Genomic DNA, 19,940 nt, shown 5'->3' on the forward strand with positions numbered 1-19,940 from the left:
CAGGTCAGAAGAAAGCTCTCAGAAGGCAGTTTATGCCAAGCAGATAGAGCTTCCGAGTGCGTCTTGCTTAGTCAAGGAGGCAGCCCTGGAGAGACAAACAGCTCCTATCCAGGTTTTCAAGGTGGTATCAACAGTGCAGACAGGTAAAGAATGAAATAAAGGGCAAGGGGAGGATTACACAGGGTGTTTCAGTTAGGGGCCAGGGTGGGCATGGACAGCTACAAAAAGGACAACAGAGAAAGGGACAGCATAACTGCAAGGAAAATCGGGGAAGGAGGTATTTTAGTAGCCAAGACAAGAAGAAAAAGAGCATTTGACAGGATATCCATTTTTGGAATAGAAAATAAACACTAGATCTCTGAGGTGCTAGACTGGTCAAACCGCAGCTTTCAGATTAGGGTGGGGAAACAGAAGCAGAAGAAAAACTGTCTAAGACTCACACCAGGTTCTAGTAATGTCACTGCTGATAATAAAAGCAAGAGTCTGGTACCTGTCTCTCAACATTCTCTATCTCACGGTGACAACATTTCCCTGGTTGTAGAATCCTTCAACATTAACAAAAAAACATTTTTCTAAAACAGAAACCCACTATGAGTGACAAATACTTTCTCAGTAGGAAATGGACAATAGAAAATCTCACACATAAGAAGTCACTGTCTTTTCTCTGTCTGTCTGTTCTTCAAAAATAATTTCTATTAGATGAATCGTAAAAGAAGTACGTCAACAACTGCCTTTTTTTTTTTAAACCCTCCAAACCACAAAAGAAGGGTTGTTTTAAGTAGTATGGGTTCAAGTTGCTACTAGCCTGTTGCCACAAAAGTGTTTATAGAAATACTTCTGCAGTCAGTTTTGTAAGGTTCTTGTATGGTATCATTCTCACCATCACTTCACATCCTACTCTGAGATGATTCAGTTCTTCCACAGGGATGAGGCTTCCAGGACATAATAAATTGCACAGGCATGAGTCATAAGTACCTTTGCAGAACTGGCCAGACACACTATAAATTCACTGTACCCTTCATGTGAACTGCAGAAACCTTGGAGACACCCAGAGCAGCAGTGTTTCTCCCTACACAAAACAAGGTACTGTAATGATTTCTAGATATTATGTATTTCATATACTCTTGGATGATGTTGTTTCATTAACAAATGCATAGAAAAAAAGGATGCAGGGATCTGAATTGGAAACAAAAAATGCTTGGGAAAGTAATTGACTAAGATGACACAGGCACAGTCTAGAAGGTGGAAGTCTTAAAAATATATAGGAAGAGCAATTCATTGTACAGAGTTCTACAGTTTCTAGAGCTCACTGGCTAGCACATGTATCATAGCAAAGTGAGAAACAATGTGTTTGTTTAAGTCAGCTAATTTGTTCTTCTGCTCTTTAGTTCTTATGAACATCAGGTCAGGTCCTGGTTCGCAAGCTACCCAGGACACAAACTTCCTTTATTCTAAGGCCTTCCTGTACCAACCTGAATAGCCCTTAATCCCTGCCTAGAGCACTCAGCTAAACCTGTAATGCAATTGACAGCAGCATTTGTGGTCTACTGAATATGGAAACCTTGTCCTGCACAGCTGTGAAGCTAGGACCTGGGCTAGCACTGTAAGACAGAGTTTCAGGACATTTTGAAAGCCAAAAAAGAAATCCAGGGTGCTTAGCATATAACAGCTGGGGTGGTGCTTGCCCAAGCATTTGAAGGAGTATTTTGTCCTGTCCTAAGAGAATAGTCTTGACTGTTACCAGAGTATTTGTTCACTACGGTTGTGAGCATCAAAAGGCTCTTGCATAAATTGATGCATAAAAGTTGTCATAAGAGGCGGTCTCTCAGTATCCTCTAGCACAGGTACTGGTGAGTAACATTATCAACTGTCACTCCAAGATGCTGTAAAGGACAGTGAAATAAATGTTCTGATGAATAAATACAAGGTTGGAGGCTGCTTTTTCCCTAACCTAAATGATAGCTGGTGTTATCAGTGAAAGAGGACATGATAAACCTTACATGACCTTATAACAGTTAATCCTCCTTGTTCTTCACACAGATAAATATTTTTAGAAAGCCTTTAAATCACAAAAGAAACTTAAAAAACTGAAGAAAAACTTGCAGGTGCATAGCAGTCATAATTAGTGGTTTGCTAATAGTATGTTTTCTCCCTTTCTGTGCAGGCTCGGAACAATGGAAGCTTTGAATAAAGCAAACACAAGCTTTGCTCTTGACTTTTACAAACATGAGTGTCAGGAAGATAGTGACAAGAATATTTTGTTCTCCCCTTTGAGTATTTCATCTGCCCTGGCTACTGTTTATTTGGGAGCCAAAGGTAACACTGCAGATCAGATGGCAAAGGTGAGTCTGGGCTTCAAATGGTAGCTGTCTGAAAGGGTTGATCTCTTGAAATAACATCCTCTATACAATAAATTTACTGTGATGGAACACAGGAAAGCCATAAGCAGAAAAATTACTCTCAACAAAACTCTACACACATATATGCCAGCTCCCGTTTCATCCCTGATGTGCACTGCAATAACTAGACCAGTTCTCCACTTGTGCAGGTCAAAGAACTAGTGTACTCTAGCCTCTGGAAACGGGCCCCCAACAAATGAGAGAACTGGCATTAGTGACATTGTCTCCTTTTAAATCCTTTTAAGCCTTTTAAATGCTTTAAATAAATTAAAGCAGAAATAAGGGATCTTTATCACAAAGTTCAGTAACTTGAGCACTCATTAGGGAGTGGGAGACCTGGATTCTCCTTCTACTCTGCCACAGACAATTCCCATCTCACATCTTACCTCTTCAGAAATGACTTCCCACAAAAAGACTCTCCCTTGCAGCTATTAATAAGTTTTGCACTTTATTAAACATAAATCCACATCTACAAGATCAGAGAAGAAACACGGTGAGACTGCAGCCCTTTCTTTGGGGTATGTATTTTACAGGCAAAATCATTTACTGAAATCCCTAAGTTGTATTTGTGCAAAGTTCATAGCTTCGTCAGGCGGCAGTGAGAGCAGCTCCAACACACAGTTACCTAGCTTCTATCAAACTAGGTAAGGCGTGTGAGTTTGCATGTACTAAGGCAGAAGTTGTCCCACCTGCTAAGGCAGTGATCTAACTCCTGATTTACAGGACAAAAGGTCAGTAGGGGAACAAAGAAAGGAGTGAACTTCTGATAGAAAGAAGGGACAACAATAAAAAAGCATAGGTCTTCTGAAAAATGTTACAAGGTTAGATGCACCCTCCTGTAGCCTGGGTAAGGTGCACGTGCCCAGAGCAAGGGATTTAAGGCATGAAAATACCTCCATCATTTTCATGCCTTCTGGCACATAGCAGCGCTCCATTTAGACTTCTGCTTTGGTAGTTCCCACCTGGAGATACGTGTCTTCCCAGCTATTAACGGGTCAGCCCATGGCATAACTCAAAGCAGGCAGACTCCTCTAGAAAGGCCAAGTACATGAGAGTTTTGCCCTGCAGCCCTCAGCTTATTGTGTGCAAGACATTTTGTACACACAGGCTTCAAGACCTAACCAATGATTTCATATTCAGTCAGGGCTGGACACAAGAATAAAATCTGAATTTGACTCCATCACCATCCCATGATGTCACTGAAAGATTTTACTGAAACAGAAAATTTTCCTCCATTGCATTTATTATTGCTTTTTCCACTATAGGTACTTCACTTTAACAAAGCTGAAGGAGCCAGAAATGTCACCACAACCATAAAAATGCAAGTCTATTCCAGAATGGAAGAGTATCTATCAAATCGATGTGCTTGTTTCCAGAAGGTATCTCAGCAAGTCTAGTGATCAAGCTGTGGGCATGGTCACATCTTCTCTTCCTTGTTTTTTCCTTCCATATTTGTATTTGCTTATGTTTGCTTTCCTCAGTTGTAGTGTACACAGTTAGTTGGTACAGCATCCTGTGATACCGTCACCTAATGCAATACCTATTACACGCTTCCCCTTTTTAGGCAGAATTGCAAAAACTAACCTCAAATTTGCAAAATCTAAAATTTAATGTTACCATTTTCTGTCAATAGATCTCTTGATCTTTTTCATTTCCTGGCTCTGAGGAGAGATTTCTTTCTCAAATTATTACTGTTGAATAGCTAGCTATTTAGCAACAACATGTTCTTTGAACAGGCACAGTTCCTACCTCAGAGAGCTAATCACAAGAACAGAGCTGCTCTTCCACACATTTGATTGCAGCATCAAGACAACAAAAACCAGAATATTCACTTTTCCAGGCTACCTATGCTTGATATGTTTCAGAAATTAGTCTCTATTTCAGTTGAATAGTTAAGAAAATTGACATGTAGGAATTTCCCAGGGTAGACCAGTTGCTTGCAATAAATCTTAGAGGAATAGAAATCATTATATTCCTGAGATATTTATTTGACATACTGGCAGGTATCTTATACCAAAGTATATGTACTTTAACATAGCAGAAAAATACAGAAAAGCAAATGTAATCCCTCTGATTGCATCGACTGAACAGTCAGTAAAGGCTGTTTTTCCTCACTGACAATACAACCATGATCAAGCTCTTCTCCCTGCTCTTTCCAGTAATCCTTATTCTTTGTGGGAGTGAGCCATTTCTCTGCAGTCTGCCCACAAAGACACAGCAGCCACGAGTTCTGATGAATGGGAACTTAGATCCATATCCCACAGCCAAATCCCATGGCGGGAAGATTTATTTTAGGGGCTATGTCAACAACCCATTTGCACTGCATGAACAGGAGAGGGATTGTTCCTCATGAGTCATGCTTGTCCAAACTGTAAGAATTACAGAGCGCTGTAGGTAGGGCAAAGGGACCATTCTAACAGTTTAGAAATGTAAGAGTCTGTTCGTATCTCTGATTCTGATGTAAGGACAAGATGAATACAGCACAGGTCCATATTTTTAGTTTACTAATTCACAACTTAATTTCCTTGAGCTCATTTGAGCCCACATTCATTTAATCGTGTTACTTCAATTACTGCAACATAAAAAACAAAACAAAACAAAAAATCACAAAATATTAGCATTAAGAGCAAGATTAAGAAATTTAGGGTCAAAGTAACACACCTGACTTTCATAAATGAAAGGAGCCACATAGCCAAATCTTCATGTTTTGTTTAACAATTACCGTTTGTTTCTCATTCTCTGGATATACTTGGTTTCACAATCTCCACTTACAAACCCTTAAATGTTTTACATAGTTCAGTCTCTTAACACTTGTATTCTGAGACACTTAAGGTGCCTTTACCACATCTGCAACTTTTAATATTTTCAAATGATTGTTTTAATAGCTATCCAGATTAGAACACCTATTGTGTTGCAATCCAAGTAACAGATCACCTGAATAGAAATACTTTTCTTGGAACTCCATGAAGAAAAAAATTAAAAATTTTGAACTATTTTACACAACAGATGAATAAGGTCTTTTCTTCCTTTTCTCCAAGACAGAAATTGGCAAATCAGATAATATCCACAGCGGATTTAATGCACTCAACTTCGAAATCAACCAACCCACTAAAAATTACCTGCTTAAAAGTGTCAACCAGTTATATGGAGAAAAATCATTGCCTTTCAGTAAGGTAGGTGGGCCATTTATTCAGATTATATAGTGCCATTTAACCTTTATGATCTGTGACCACATATCATAAACCACATACTTTTAAATATTTTTCAATGCATCTGTGAATCATGTTGTTATCCTTAACATAAATGTTTTCTATGAGACTTTTCCTGAGTCTTTGGACACTAAAATTTTAGTTTTACGGGATGTGTATCTAATTTCAGAATGATTTGGAGATGAAGTTAAGTGACAACATTTAAATTGAGTATTTTCACTAAAAAATACTTTGTTCCTTTGACAAAATGCTGTGTTTGTAGTCTATGTAATTTTTATCATGTTTTCTCTCTATTTGGCTGTAGTTATTTATTAGCGTTCATATTGGCAGGCAACAAACATAAGACCAGTGTCTCTCTTGCACTGCAGGAATACTTACAGTTAGCCAAGAAATATTACAATGCAGAACCAAAATCAGTTGACTTTGTGGGAACAGCAGATGAAATCAGAAGAGAGATCAATTCCAATGTCAAAGACCAGACTGAAGGTAAGTTCCAGTCTCTCCTCTCCCAATTCAAAAAGAACCTGTTTCAGCTTTGAACAAAGTCTCTGTACCCAAGGGGCCCAAGGCAGGTAAACAAATTTACCTCAGAAAGGTAAATCAGATCGGTTTTCCTAAAGTAGTCATCTACTGACAAGCCTTACTAAAATTAGTGTCCTCCATCTGAATGTGGAATGGGAATCTTTGTAAATTGAGATTACCCCAGTAACCACATACTTGCAAATAATCTCAAGCTAGATGCATGTTATATCGGCATTTACAATTTCCCTGGCTTACATCTGCAGAAATTGCGCCAACACTTATGCCAAACCAATAAAACTTCACAAATATGTAAAAGTCCTTCTGTTTTCTCTAGGTAAAATCCAAAACTTGCTGCCTCCTGGATCCATAGATTCACTCACCAGGCTAGTCCTGATAAATGCGCTCTACTTCAAAGGAAATTGGGCAACAAAGTTTCAAGCTGAAGCTACCAGGCAAAGACCTTTCAGAATAAACACGGTATGGGAATATACTGCCCAATATCCTACACTGCAAGTGGAAAAAAAAATGAAAAAGATAGGGGAGAGAAATTCCTGTCAATCTTTAAATCCATGAGGCATGAAAGTTATTTAATTTAAAGTATACAGTATATTTTCTTCAGTACATCTTCAGCATGGATACTGCATTCACATACTACTCCCTGAGCCACAAGTAAAATTGTCAAAAGCTGACTTGAAACAAACTTCCATTCTCTGAAGGCAGGGAAAAAAAGAGGTGAACAAAACTGTATGGGTTAGTTCTTTACATTTTAATTTTTAGCCATATGACAAATCAGAGTGGAATACAACTTCCCTATAATGGGTGTCATCTGAGACAGCTTAGATAGCCTGCCTAGCCTCCAAGTGCCTTTCCAAAAGACCAGTGGTCCTGTACAGATCCTATGTCCTACCACTTGGAGCTATAAGGATGTCTCAGATACTCTGGGCAGCTTCTACAGTAAATACAATAAACCTCCACTATGCTACTTTAACTCAGTCCTTTACTGTTCAGTCAGAATACAGATGGCAAATATTTAATTTGATTTGTTGCAGCGTACAACTAAACCGGTGCCTATGATGTACCTCAGTGATAAATTTAACTGGACCTACATAGAATCAGTACAGACTGATGTTCTTGAACTTCCATATGTGAATAATGACCTCAGCATGTTTATCCTGCTACCAAGTGACATCACTGGCCTCCAAAAGGTAAAGCAACTGAGAACATAAATAATCTGAAAAACCGAGAATATAATTATTTACTTACTTTATGCATGTATGAGGTAAAAGACCAGACTGCAGTCATGTTTCTAGGCAGAAGGGTACTAATCAGGTTCAAGAAAAAAGCAAATCCCAAACTTGGTCTAGCACTGTGAACTTGAACCTCTTGGAGCTCAGACTAGATTTCTTACTCTTGGCAGCTGGTACTTCTGCCGTTCCTAATCTTGATCAGTCCTAGAAACGGGTAATCCAGACCCCACAAGACTGGCTCTTCTTCCAGCTGAACAAAAGGAAGAGGACAGAAAGCCAGCCCTGCTAAGGTGCACTGTCTGTACCAACTGAGAAAGATACGATTACATGAAAAAAAAACCCAACAAAACACTAATTGGGCAGCCTCCATTACTTTCCAAGATGTCCAGAGCTGATACATATGGACACTGCCACCTTCTGTAAAGAAACCAGTCCTGCCTTTGGATAATAAACTTACATTCTCACTTACATTAATGGGTGTTCTGTAGAAAAAAGCTCTTTTCAGTAAATTCTAAAATGTAGGGAAGACAGAAATGTGAACAGCAAATCAACAAAACTATTGTTACTTGACACTGATGATTTTGTTCTACAACTATTTAATCCTGCTATATTCCCTGACAATTAATGAGAACAGTTCAAATACTGCATTGACCTACCATAGAGCAACATACTCCTCTAGTCAAAAAGATCTCCAAATTGGTCTTTCACTACTGTTTTTCTTGTATTCTTAAAACAGCTTGAAGAGTTCTCCATTTAAGAAAAGAGAAGAAATAGCCCTTAGGGCACAGGTTTCTGAACACTCTCTAATTTTCTGATTTTTTTTTACTAACCGCAGCTAGAAAGAGAATTGACTTTTGAAAACTTGTCTGCATGGACCAGCCCAGAAATGATGGAGAAAATGAAAATGGAGGTTTATCTGCCCAGGTTCACGTTAGAAGAGAAATATGACCTCAAATCTACTTTGAGCGGGATGGGGATACAAGATGCCTTCATTGAAGGTCAAGCTGATTTCACAGGAATGTCAGAGAACGGTGACCTGGTTTTGTCACAAGTTTTTCACAAGTGTTATCTGGAAGTCAATGAAGAAGGCACAGAGGCAGCAGCTGCCAGTTCAGCATCACTGGCATCACGAAGTCTTGGTGCTACTGTTATTTTTGTGGCGGATCACCCTTTCCTCTTCTTTATCAGGCACAACAAGACCAAGAGCATCCTCTTCTTGGGAAGGTTCTCTTCCCCTTAGAAACTCAAACATTACTAAACAGGCTCTTGCAACAACAATGAGCAAAATATTTACCACTAAGAGCATCTCAATAGTCTGTGCACTTCTTAATTTTCCTGTCTGTTAGAAGAGAGCACACATTAAAAATAACCTGGAATTCATGCCTCTGGTTCATTTTCCTGGCCAAAGAACCTGAAAATGGCAGCACTACACTATAAGCACCAAATTGTGCACAGAACAACATTGATGCATCTTTTCAGTGCTTTCCAAACAAGAACTGCCACAATGCAGAACAGACTAAGTTGATCTGAAACAGTAATTCCCAACACACTTCCTTTGGTACATAAGGAGAAAAGAAACAGGAAAAACTCCTTCCTGTAGAATGCTGCTGCATCTCTATTGGTTTCAGCTCACTAAGTTGGTCATCCCAGGAGGGCTACCTTACCCACATTCTTGTGAGTTTTATATCAAATTTGCAGCCTGGCATAGCTGGTAATGAAATAAACTTGCAAAATCCTCTGTGTTCCTGATACTGGTGTTTCTTTCTTGCAAGCAAAGGGACTAAGACATGTACTTTATAATCTTTGTCACACAACAATGAGAAAGTATTGAACTACACTTGGAGGAAAACAAACCACATGTGCTTTGAAACCTTCTCATTTGTAACCTTTCATGTATTCGACGCTGTTTCCAGCTCAACACTGCACTGCTTTACTCTAATTTGCTTTGTCACTTATTTCACTGGTTTGAGGCAAGACCAAATTGAGGAATCAACCCTGTAATACTAACTCCCTAAGTACTTTCTGGAAGATTACACACAAATCTCCCAGTACAGATTTACTCCTGTCACAGCTCTTTCTCCTAAGGAGACCATCCTAATCAGTCATGCATGTTTGCAGGGCATGCTTCTAACTCTCTGAATTCACAACTGAGAGCAAAGGACTGGGTATCTTATGGGACTTGCACACAACAACAGCATCTTACTAGAAACATCTCTTCTTCGGATGGCAGGACTCCCTCTTCCTGAACTGAGACAGGTGACTGACACTGAGTTATTTCTTTTTTCTTCCCCGTGGCTAGCTGCTTCCAGGGTCCCCTCTGGCTCTGCTTCCCAAATGGGAAGGAGCATAGGAAAAGTGTAGTGAAGAAAGTGCTTTTTTCTATCCCCATACAGCCTCAACAGCACCGCCTTCTGTCTGTCTCAGTTGTGAAACATGACACAGGATCCCTGTGCGGTCAGGTGCAATTCTGCCATGCCCTGCTTCACCTAATGCAAGGGCTTCATGTCCCCATGGCCTAGACTCTTGAGCACTTCCTGATGTGCCTCAGGAATAAAGACAGGAAATCCACACCTGGGAAGCCAAGGAGGAACAAAGCCATGGCAACATGCATCCAAACTCACTCATAGGCCTTTAAAGTCAATGGAAATGTGAGTCACCTTTTCTCTCTCCTTCAACTATTTTAAGCATGATTGAAAAGATGACAAAATTAATGTTGTCTTGGCAGTGCTAGATCACTACCAAGTTGCAATGGCCACAACACTTGAAGGGTGAATTGCACATTAGGGGGTAACCTTTTCCCAGGGTGAGGCAGAACAGCACTGCAGAATGTTACCTAAAAAGTTCGGGGAATATCCATCCTCAGAAGGGCTGTGGCTGACTTTATATACTGAAGGCCCTGCTCCAAGAAGGAGGTTGACCTCTGGATGTCCCTTTCAATTAACAAGTGTGATTTTCTCTCTCTTGTCAACAGACATTCTGCCTTGCCACTTCCCTTCCTCATTCTGCCTGTCTTCCTTGCATCTTGACTAGCAAAGGGAGCTAGCTTGCTCACTCTCATCATATTTCTCTGGGACTTGGAGTGTCCTGGATTGGTCTTTCCCTCCACCTAACCATTCAGCTGACCCTTCTCCTATTCTGATTTCTTGAGGACTTATCATACTAAAACTAATATTTGTTTAATTTCTGGCATTTCTTCATTGCCTTGCACAATCTTGATTTCTGTCACTTTTTAGAAGACTTGACCCACTCTGTTCCTGTAATCGGCTTGCAGCAAAATGCTTAGCACACATTACAGTTTCCTTCCCTTCCTCCATTCCCCTTTCCCTGTCCCCCAGGGTCTTACAGTTGTTGCCGACACCTTCTCCTTACACCACCCAACATCAACCCAGTTCTCTTCTGGGACTGCAGAGTGACAACTACTGTGCCATGTTTACCACTGTTGTATTTTTTCACTCTATCTTTGCTCGAGCCCTCCCAGTGGGTTTGTTTCAGTCCTTGCCCTCCTTTACCACACACAAGTATTGTGCCCTATCTCAGCGTTTTGCAGTGTTTCTCTCAAATGTTTCCCAGCCATGATTGCAACGACTGCAACACAACCAGTGGAGTGTCCATCCCTTACCCTGAATGGCCCTTCTTGGCTTTGCCTCTGTCTACGCTCCTAATGAGCTTCAATCTGAAGCTGGACTCCCATTGTCTAATTCAACCACTAAGCTTGATGTTTTATGCTCATGCGCTGCCTTTGAAACCCAGGAGTCACAGATGAACATAGTCGGAGAGAAGAATCAGACCGGCAATATCTGCGTATATCCAGAAATCGAAGCCAAGCATTCTAGTTGTGTAACCTTTTTACTAGTCATTTATTTTAAACAACAAATCAGTTGCGTCCACAAAACCAGAAGACCATTGGAATGGGTGAACTGTTCTGCTATCCTGTCAGTTGGCTACTGGGTTGTAACAATAGACCTGAGATTTTAATTTCATTGTCCTTTTGAAATGTCTAAAGCTGAAAAGTAAGCAGGTCAACAAATAGGACAAAATTACGTAAGATCTTTTGGGGATGTGGTAGAAAGGAGCTTTGGGTAGGCGGAAACAACCTGGATGTAGGGAAGAAGGAAAGGGAAGTGCAAGCAGTACTATATTTCTACATTTATTCATTGCTTAACACACAAACGCAGAACCTGGCCGAGGACAAGACGTAAGACTTCTCCCTCATTGGATCAGAGGTAAATTTTTAAACCAATTTAAATAACTTTTCTGATGTTTTTAAAAAGTTATCATCTGTGGCTTGCATAACCGTATAGGTAATTTATAATATACCAGTATTATATTATATTATTCTTGCCTCATGTTTTTCTAGATGTCAATCCTTATAGAAAATAAATCTGTGAGGCTAAGGAAAACTGCTAATTTGGGTCAGAACTGACCAGAGGAGGAAAGTTTTCTTAGGACAGTAACTGTCTTATTAATAAAATCTTCAGTTTGATAAAGGAGTCCCATACTTCAGGTGAAGAAAAGGCAATTTTCATTCTGCAATGGCACAGCACTGCACATTATCAAGTCAGGGACTCAGAGGAGTATTCATTAGCAGAAAACAGAGAAATTCCAATCATGATGCTCTCTTAGTTGTGTTCTCCAAGGAAAGAAAATCACTCTGTGATACAGATTTAGTACTGACAGCACGCTGATGGACAGAAGAATTGTAGTGGTTTGGCAGCTAAACACTTGATACCTACCTGTAGACTTCAGAGATTGCACCACAATTGCTGTTGTTCCTTTCCATACATATAAATCTTAATAATAACAATAGCAATAGTAATAACAATAAAATTTCTGGTCTCTTGACTGGAAAAAAAACATTGGCCAGACATCTTAAAGTATGAAATATTCATAACATCAAGGAATCTTCCAGTTTCTGGGGCAAATAAAATTGCTGGAACATACAGAAGGGGTGGTAGATACAGATCATGAATAAAAACCAACCTGAAAGAAAATAACAGCTTTGCTATTCATGATACTACTCAGAATAGGTGGCTGGCCAGGAAAAGCACATGAGCCTAGGAATTATGCATACATTCTTTCTCAGTATCAGCTCTCAATTCTATACAAATCTAAAGTGAAGTAGTGGGAGACACAGGCATGTTGTAAACCTATGTACTAAAACTGCATTTAGATTCCCTTGGGAACATTACTTTGATAAATCATGAGTTAAGGACAAAAAGAAAGAAAAATATGCAGCTTACAAATCTGCACATTTTGAAAACCAATGGCAGAAAGAAACACAAAGAAAACTGCAGCTGTACAAAAGAGGACATATGTACAATTATAGGAAAATATTATCTGGATAACAAAAAATCAAAAAAGAAATTGCTGCTTGTAACAAGTGGCAAACAGTATCTGTGTGGAAGATAAAACATACAACTGGGCTATTATTTTTAGTGGGTGCCAATGCATTGTCTTGCACATGTAGGATTTCTCACTAATATGCACTGTGTATGTAATTTTAAACATTCAACTAGTACAATTCTGCCTGTTGCCTCTTTTCAGGTTCTAGAAATGGAACTGGCCTCAACATCAGTTGGCAAGTTTACAGCTGATCTTTTCAACAAGCTGAATGAGACCAACAAGGGCAAAAACATTTTCTTTTCCCCTTGGAGCATATCATCTGCTCTGGCTCTGATGTACCTGGGTGCAAAAGGCAATACAGCAACAGAGATGGCAGAGGTAGGTTGCTCTATGAAGCATACACCCCATAGGATACCTGGATGCAAAATTTAGTGTTAGATAGAAAAACTTGCCACTACAATGACAAGAAACCAAGGCAGACCAGCAAATATAACAAGTGAATGGTAAATTTTATTCATTTCATAGCAGGTCCCTCACTTTTCCACTAAGAGAAAGTGTCCTGTGGGTATCACACGCTGAGCACAGAGGTTCTCTGAACCTGACTTCTAAATTATTCTACATCTTCTAATTTATCCTGTGATTCTGTGATTCTGTCACAGATGGGATATTCCCTTTGAGAAGCAAAGAGAGGATGCCAATAGCTCCTAACCAATTAGCAGGAGGCTTGCAAGTCCCAGCACCCTCCATCTCTCCCCTGGCCAGGATGCATCTTTCTATCTTGGTTTATGCTTTCCTTAACAACTGCCTGACAATCCAGACAGAAAATAGGAAGGGCTTTTGTATCTCCACATCTCCTGACTAAATCCTTCCTAATGCCACATGGGCACACTGTTGGCTCAAAGAGAGCTGTGGTGCTCAGCTCTGCCCAGCACTCACTGTCATCGCACTCCTGTTCAGATGCCTTTGTACCATTATTGTGGGGAGAACCACTTGGGCTTGCACAAACACATTGCTATTGCTGAAAGCAACAGCTGTGGAAGGGAGTTCAGCCTTGCAGTGTGAAGACAGGAGCACTGCGTTGATGCTCTGGGTGGGGGACAGTGCTACTCGTTACTCTATGGGATTTATGTATACTACAGCTTCAGCATCTCTTTGATTATTCACCTAAGCAGCAAATAGCACAGTGAGTTATCATAAGGAGCAAAACAAGACAATCATTTGATCCTTGTTTGTCTTTAAGTCACGCCAGTTCCCTCATGCCTACTTCTTACCTTTGGAAACTCTGCTTGCAGGTTCTTCATTTCACGCAACCAGCAAGAGCTGAAGGTTCTTCTGTGGCCAGACCTTCTCGGGGAAGACCAAAGAGAAGAAAAATGGTATCTATTAGAACTGAAATCCCAAGATAAAGAATCTCCAGAATCAAAATATCCAAATATACCTCTAGGACTCCACTATTTCTTGTGTGCACCCCTCTTTAAAGTACAAATGCCAACATACTTCACAATAGGTTCAAGTTCAGTTCCTTTCACTCAGACTCTAAAATGCATGGAAGGACCAGTCACTGGGATAGTCTGGAAGGTTTTCTATATGGAAAATGAGTTAATCCATTCATAAACAGAGCCCTGTAAATTGCAGTGATGGTAAACTTGGAAAAATAAAACGTAAGAGAGGAACCCAAATTCCTCTCTCATATACATCACTCAGCATGTTCTGAAAACTTAATGCAAAAATGCAGTTGCTGAATGTATGGTCTCTCTTTCCAAGGATACTGAGCATGAGCAAGCTGATGATATTCATTCTGGCTTCAAAGAGCTCCTGACTGCCGTCAACAAACCCAGAAGCACCTACTCTCTGAAAAGTGCCAACCGCATTTATGTGGAAAAAAACTTCCCATTACAGCCTGTAAGTTAAATCTCAAAAAGGAGTAAGAAAAGTTGCAAAAAATATTTCTCATTTTAATTACTTGCCCTTAATAGGGCTGGTTTGAAGCTGACTCTAAATACTGCAAACAAGAGCCCTGTATTCCAGTCATAAACTTAACTTGAGAATACCAGTCAGTCTGCTTGCAGTATTTAAGGATGCATTGCCCTTTGACTGCAGTGTAGGGATTCCTTCTCATGCAATATGGCTTTATTACTGGAACCCTCAATACATACAATTGTAAATGAGACATTAAAAGAAACACATCCATGGGATGTGCACAGCCTTCCTTATTTCTCCAAATAAAAGTGGCAACAAGAGAATTTTCTGTCCTTTGGTTATTTCTTAACTGTTAACTCACAGTCCAACAGAGAGTAAAAAGCAAGATCCTGCAGTCCTCTAGGCCCAAGAAGCTATCAAGTCCAAGAGCTAACAACTTCTCTTTGGGACTGAAAACTCTAGTATTAAACTTTGTTTTTGTTATTTTTCAGATATACATACAGCTCAGCAAGAACTACTACAAAGCAGAGCCACACAAGGCTAACTTTCAGACAGCACCGGAACAATCCAGAAAGGAAATCAATGCTTGGGTTGAAAAACAAACTGAGGGTAAGCTGATCTCAACCCCAACATCCTTCTTCTATTCAGTCAGCCTGCCATTTCCTCTGGGCAGGTGCCCTTGCCTCCCCACATGTTACTGCAGCCGTCAGGTTGTGCCTTCCAATGTGGACAGTGAGTAGAGATGCAGTGGGAGGACAGAGAAAGAGTAGCACACTAAAGCAGCTTCAAATACCTGATCCAGACCTCAGTGAGCTCCTTGGGGAGAGTCCCATTGTCCCTGCTGTGCTCTGTATCAGCTGGTCCTCAAGAACAACCGCTGCCCTGGCCCTGCACCCAGGCACCACAGGCAGTGCGGACAGAGGGAAGAAACACCTCTGCCTACCAGTGTGCTCCAAGGTGGGTGGGGATGCCTACCTAGCTGTACCATCCTGCACTGGCCAGAGGTGAGGTGCTGGCCTCCTTTTACCTGGCTTAACCAGATGGCAAGGCAGTACCTGGTTTTCTGCTTTTAGATGCTTACCATGAAGCTGTGACATTTCTGGGGAAAGGAGTCAATCCTAGCCAGGAGAACAAGGTGGTAAACAGCTTTGGAAACTGTAAACAAACTAACTGATTTACGTCAGGGGAGTATTTTAGGGAGTAGGGCATTGAGGCTTGGACTTTTTCACTAAGGAGTTGAACTGAGAGAAAAAACAATCAAAGTATGTCCTCACTGCGCTGCACTGGAATGAAACCTGACTATTCTGATTTCAAAAGGCAAAATCAAGAATTTGTTGGGTTCACAAGATGTGACAAGTGCCACCAAGCTGGTCCTGGTAAATGCCATTTACTTCAAGGCAGAATGGAAAATGAAATTTCATGCAGAAAATACAAATCTGCAACCGTTCCGACTGAGCAAGGTAAGCTCCTCTGGTATCCTTCTTACCATAAACAGCCTGGTAACCACAGCTACTGTGGAAATCTTTCAATTTCATAAGTCTTTTATGTATCCTTGTGGTAACTAGACTCTGTGAAAAGCTGGCTACAGCAAAATGTGTCGGTTCTCAGTTCACTGCAACATTAAGATGCTGCTCAGGTAAATGTTCATGAGCTCTAGATAAGAGCTACTGTTTTCAAAAGCGCTACAGTTAGTTAAAACCTTTTTGTAAAACAGTGCTAAAAGGTCTATATTGCTAAAACATGATTTTGAAAGTCCAAGTTTCATGGACAGGACCTACATGCCATGTCATGGGTGAGCACAGTACCTGGGCCTCTGTGCTGCGCAGCCTAGCTGGATGCAAACATACCTGTTCAAATACAGCTGCAACAGGGTACTCCAACTGAGTGGATGCATGGTTGGGCTAGACTAGAAGAAATATTAACAACATGTATTCAGAAGAGATGCCAAATATTTCACATCAAAAGTCAAGAGCTCTCTGCTATTTCCACCAACTGTATCTTCTGCCTTCTGATCAGCACATATAAACCAGCTGCTTCCCTAAATGAAGGGATGTGGATGTTAAGAGAGGTTACATACTCCTGCAAAGGTGACTGCTTGCCAGGAGCTCCCCTCATCATGAGTCCCTTTGCTCAGACATTAGTATTACCTTCTGTTAAGGGCTGTGACATAGAGAGCAACCAGCTACTCACTTTTTGTTGCCAGAAAGAGAGGAGACCACAGAAAAACTGCACAACACTTGTCTTCTTAAACCATAGCCATTTCTCTGCTGTAGTGTTGTAAGGCCATACCCCACAGCTGCTCCATCCCCCTAATCATTGCAGACATTTCTAACTCTTCCTCCCTCCCCTGTGGGCTGCTGTGCATGTTTTGGGAAGAAGAGAAAAATCAGCCAGTTCAGTCGCCAGCAAAATGCTCTGGGACAAACACCAAGATAATCAATATTGTCCTGTCAAGAAAAGCTTTGGAAAATGAATGGCAAATCACTGTTGTAAAAGCTTCATGTAAAAGTTTTCCTCTCCTTCCACTGCACTGAGTCATCATCAGCCTTCCTTTCAAGGAATGATTTCTTACTTATAAATAAATACTTTACAGAACAAGACCAAGCCTGTGAAGATGATGCACATGAGACATACATTTCCAGTTCTCATCATGGAAACAATGAAAATGATTGAGTTGCCATATGTGAAACATGAACTCAGTATGTTCATCCTCCTTCCCAATGACATCAAAGACAGCACTACGGGTCTCGAACAGGTAAAAAACTATGCTACATCCATTTTGTACCACCACCCACTCACTACAAGGATAGCCTGTCGACCATACCTTTCCCTCTGAGGACATGCTGTTTGATCTCTTCACTAGCTCAATTAATTTCCATTAATACTTACCTAATCCCAAGAAAGGTCCTCCACACTGAGTGCCCTTAGTTTGGTAAGAACTGAAGACAGTCAGTACTGTGCATAATCAGATGCTTAGCTCTCCAAGAGCCCCAAGCCTGACACCCAATCCTACACTATCTGTAGGGATTAAATCTCCCTTCACTGCACATTCAGGAGGGCCACTACTGCACAAGTAGTCACAGCCTCTTCCTGAGATAATAGACACCTCCATGGCCTGGAAGATTATTCACCATCTTGTTCTCATTCTATTTGCTCCCATACACATTCATTTCCTGTCTGAAAAACTAGGATTTTGGTGAGACTGCGTTTGCTACAATAATATGATCTGTCACTGTAGTTACTACCATTGAAAGACTGTTAAAATCTTGGCATCTATCATGTCAAGAATACCATTCGTTGCTCTCCTCCATTTGATCTAAGCTGAACCCTGCTGACATAGTGCCCAGGACACAGAGTGGCAGTTAAAGATTTTGCTGGAAACAGTTTGTTTTAAAATTGCCAAGGAAATACATGCAATTTTAATACCTGTTTCTATCGAACTGGACCAAATCACCTGCCACACATCTGGCAATCTCTCAGCAATTTTCTTCATATCAAGACTGAATTAAAAGAGAGGAAATAACTACCTCAAGGGATGGCAGCTGCAGGTGTTGAGTGCCCTGTCTTTCTTTTGCAATTAATTTGGCAGGGATGGTGCTCAAAACTTTGCAGCATTAAGTCTCAAATATTTGTTGCACACCCTGCCTCTGGTGATCAGTAAAATCAATTTATATTTCATGCTTTTGGCTAAATGTTAAATTTGCCATTTAAAAACTGTTTAATTCATTAAATTGCCATAAAATTGATTGATAGTTAATTATTTGGTTTTTTCCTTGTAAACATCAAATTCCTTTTCTCTCTTAAATGATAGCTGGAAAGAGAACTCACGCATGAGAAGCTGTCTGAATGGACTGATTCCAGAAATATGACTGAAACTCTTGTGGATCTGTCCCTACCTAAATTCACAGTGAAGGAGAGATATGACCTCAGTAGTATTCTGAACAGCCTAGGAATGCGCAGGGCCTTCAACAGCAGTGCTGATTTCAGTGGAATGGCTGAGAATGGTGATCTGTTAATCTCCAAAGTTTTGCACCAGTCTTTTGTTGCAGTTGATGAGAAAGGCACTGAGGCAGCTGCTGCTACTGTAATTACATCAGTAACAAGTGGACCTCATGACCATGCTCTGAAATTTAAGGTTGACCATCCTTTCCACTTCTTCATCAGACACAACAAATCCAAAACCATCCTCTTTTTTGGCAGATTCTGCTCTCCCTCAGAATGAGTTATTACTTTCTCCCAGGCAGGACCCAAGGTTCACTGTTCAATGGAAATGTATTAAAAGTTCAACCTTAAGCCATGTAGCCATATGTACTGAAAATGTATGTCCTTTTTCTTCGCCCCTGCCCCCGCCAAGTAAGACAGCACCCAGAGACCACTCTGTGCCTCAAAGACCATCCCTCTGCTGCTCCTTTCCATTGTCCTAATGAGACAGTCCTCCACAGAAAATAGTGCAGAATTCTGCTCCCTTGTATCAAACCTGCTCTTCTGGCTTTGTTGTTTGAGAGTAGGGTGGAGCCATAAAAGCTCTCTACACATAGGCCATCATCCAGCCCCATGCCAAGTGCTAACTTCAAGGGAAATGCAGTTCATTCTTTTGAATCTTGCAGAGAGGAAAAAAATCCCTGAAAGAAAAAACCAAATAAACATGTAGAAATCTATATGGTCTCTTTTTCTTGCTGGGAAACCTGCATTTGCGTTACAATGCAGCTTCCTTATGTTCATTTCAAACGTAAAGACTGTTGAAAATTAACAAATTTAATACAAACCCAGAATAATCTCAAAATGCCCCTCACCTTGTCCTGTCTTACCATTTGTATACAGACACATTACATTCATTCTCTCCTGACCTTGTAGCTTCATGAAAAAATGAGGCGGTGAGGGAAAATGGCTCAGCCCTTAACATTTAATCACTGATGTCTAATCACTTTGCATTTTTTTCTCATTATGCTAAACTCTGTAGGTTACAGTTGATGAGAGTTCCAATCAGCAAGAATGCTAAGAAAACTATGAGCACCATGCTTCTTGCTACCTCTTACTGGTATGCAAACTAAACCCTCCAGAAATCAAATCTGCTTCCTCTTTTTAACATAACTATAGCTGTTTCCTGGCTAATATCTGCACAGTTCCCTTGCTACCTGTATCATTGATCAATGTATGATTTATGTGATGATTTATGATGAATTTTGTAACTTAGGAGTGCATCTCAGGCAAGATAGTCATGGTATCGACAGAAACACCAGTGAGATTTTGACTGATGCTTCATAAATTTACTGCAATCTGCATTTAATCCAATAAATTAA

At 40.4% G+C, this 19,940-nt stretch overlaps 2 protein-coding genes across 2 annotated transcripts; both read left to right on the forward strand.

The window, feature by feature from the left end:
- The first annotated feature begins 1,010 nt into the window (after positions 1-1,010).
- On the forward strand, positions 1,011-8,617 carry LOC141956966 (serpin B10-like). The gene is made up of 8 exons (XM_074897879.1): positions 1,011-1,083; positions 2,165-2,342; positions 3,665-3,778; positions 5,438-5,572; positions 5,977-6,094; positions 6,465-6,607; positions 7,180-7,335; positions 8,213-8,617. The coding sequence occupies exons 2-8, from the start codon at positions 2,175-2,177 to the stop codon at positions 8,615-8,617; spliced, it is 1,239 nt and encodes a 412-aa protein (XP_074753980.1). The 5' UTR covers positions 1,011-1,083; positions 2,165-2,174.
- A 2,926-nt stretch (positions 8,618-11,543) lies between these two features.
- Positions 11,544-19,940, forward strand: LOC141956967 (heterochromatin-associated protein MENT-like). The gene is made up of 8 exons (XM_074897880.1): positions 11,544-11,600; positions 12,922-13,098; positions 14,013-14,096; positions 14,485-14,622; positions 15,132-15,249; positions 15,958-16,100; positions 17,234-17,395; positions 18,452-19,940. Exons 2-8 carry the CDS (start codon positions 12,931-12,933, stop codon positions 18,860-18,862), a joined length of 1,224 nt encoding a protein of 407 aa, XP_074753981.1. The 5' UTR covers positions 11,544-11,600; positions 12,922-12,930; the 3' UTR covers positions 18,863-19,940.

Source organism: Athene noctua, chromosome 2 (assembly GCF_965140245.1).
Source record: "Athene noctua chromosome 2, bAthNoc1.hap1.1, whole genome shotgun sequence".
Taxonomy (NCBI): Eukaryota; Metazoa; Chordata; class Aves; order Strigiformes; family Strigidae; genus Athene; species Athene noctua.

Excerpts from the sequence above, each read along its gene's own strand:
- LOC141956966 (XM_074897879.1), top strand. The coding sequence starts at position 2,175 with ATGGAAGCTTTGAATAAAGCAAACACAAGCTTTGCTCTTGACTTTTAC. Across the intron at positions 6,095-6,464 it reads TGTCAAAGACCAGACTGAAG|GTAAAATCCAAAACTTGCTG; the intron begins GTAAGTTCCAGT and ends TGTTTTCTCTAG. Across the intron at positions 7,336-8,212 it reads ACATCACTGGCCTCCAAAAG|CTAGAAAGAGAATTGACTTT; the intron begins GTAAAGCAACTG and ends TACTAACCGCAG.
- LOC141956967 (XM_074897880.1), top strand. The coding sequence starts at position 12,931 with ATGGAACTGGCCTCAACATCAGTTGGCAAGTTTACAGCTGATCTTTTC. Across the intron at positions 14,097-14,484 it reads GACCAAAGAGAAGAAAAATG|GATACTGAGCATGAGCAAGC; the intron begins GTATCTATTAGA and ends TCTCTTTCCAAG. Across the intron at positions 16,101-17,233 it reads AACCGTTCCGACTGAGCAAG|AACAAGACCAAGCCTGTGAA; the intron begins GTAAGCTCCTCT and ends AATACTTTACAG.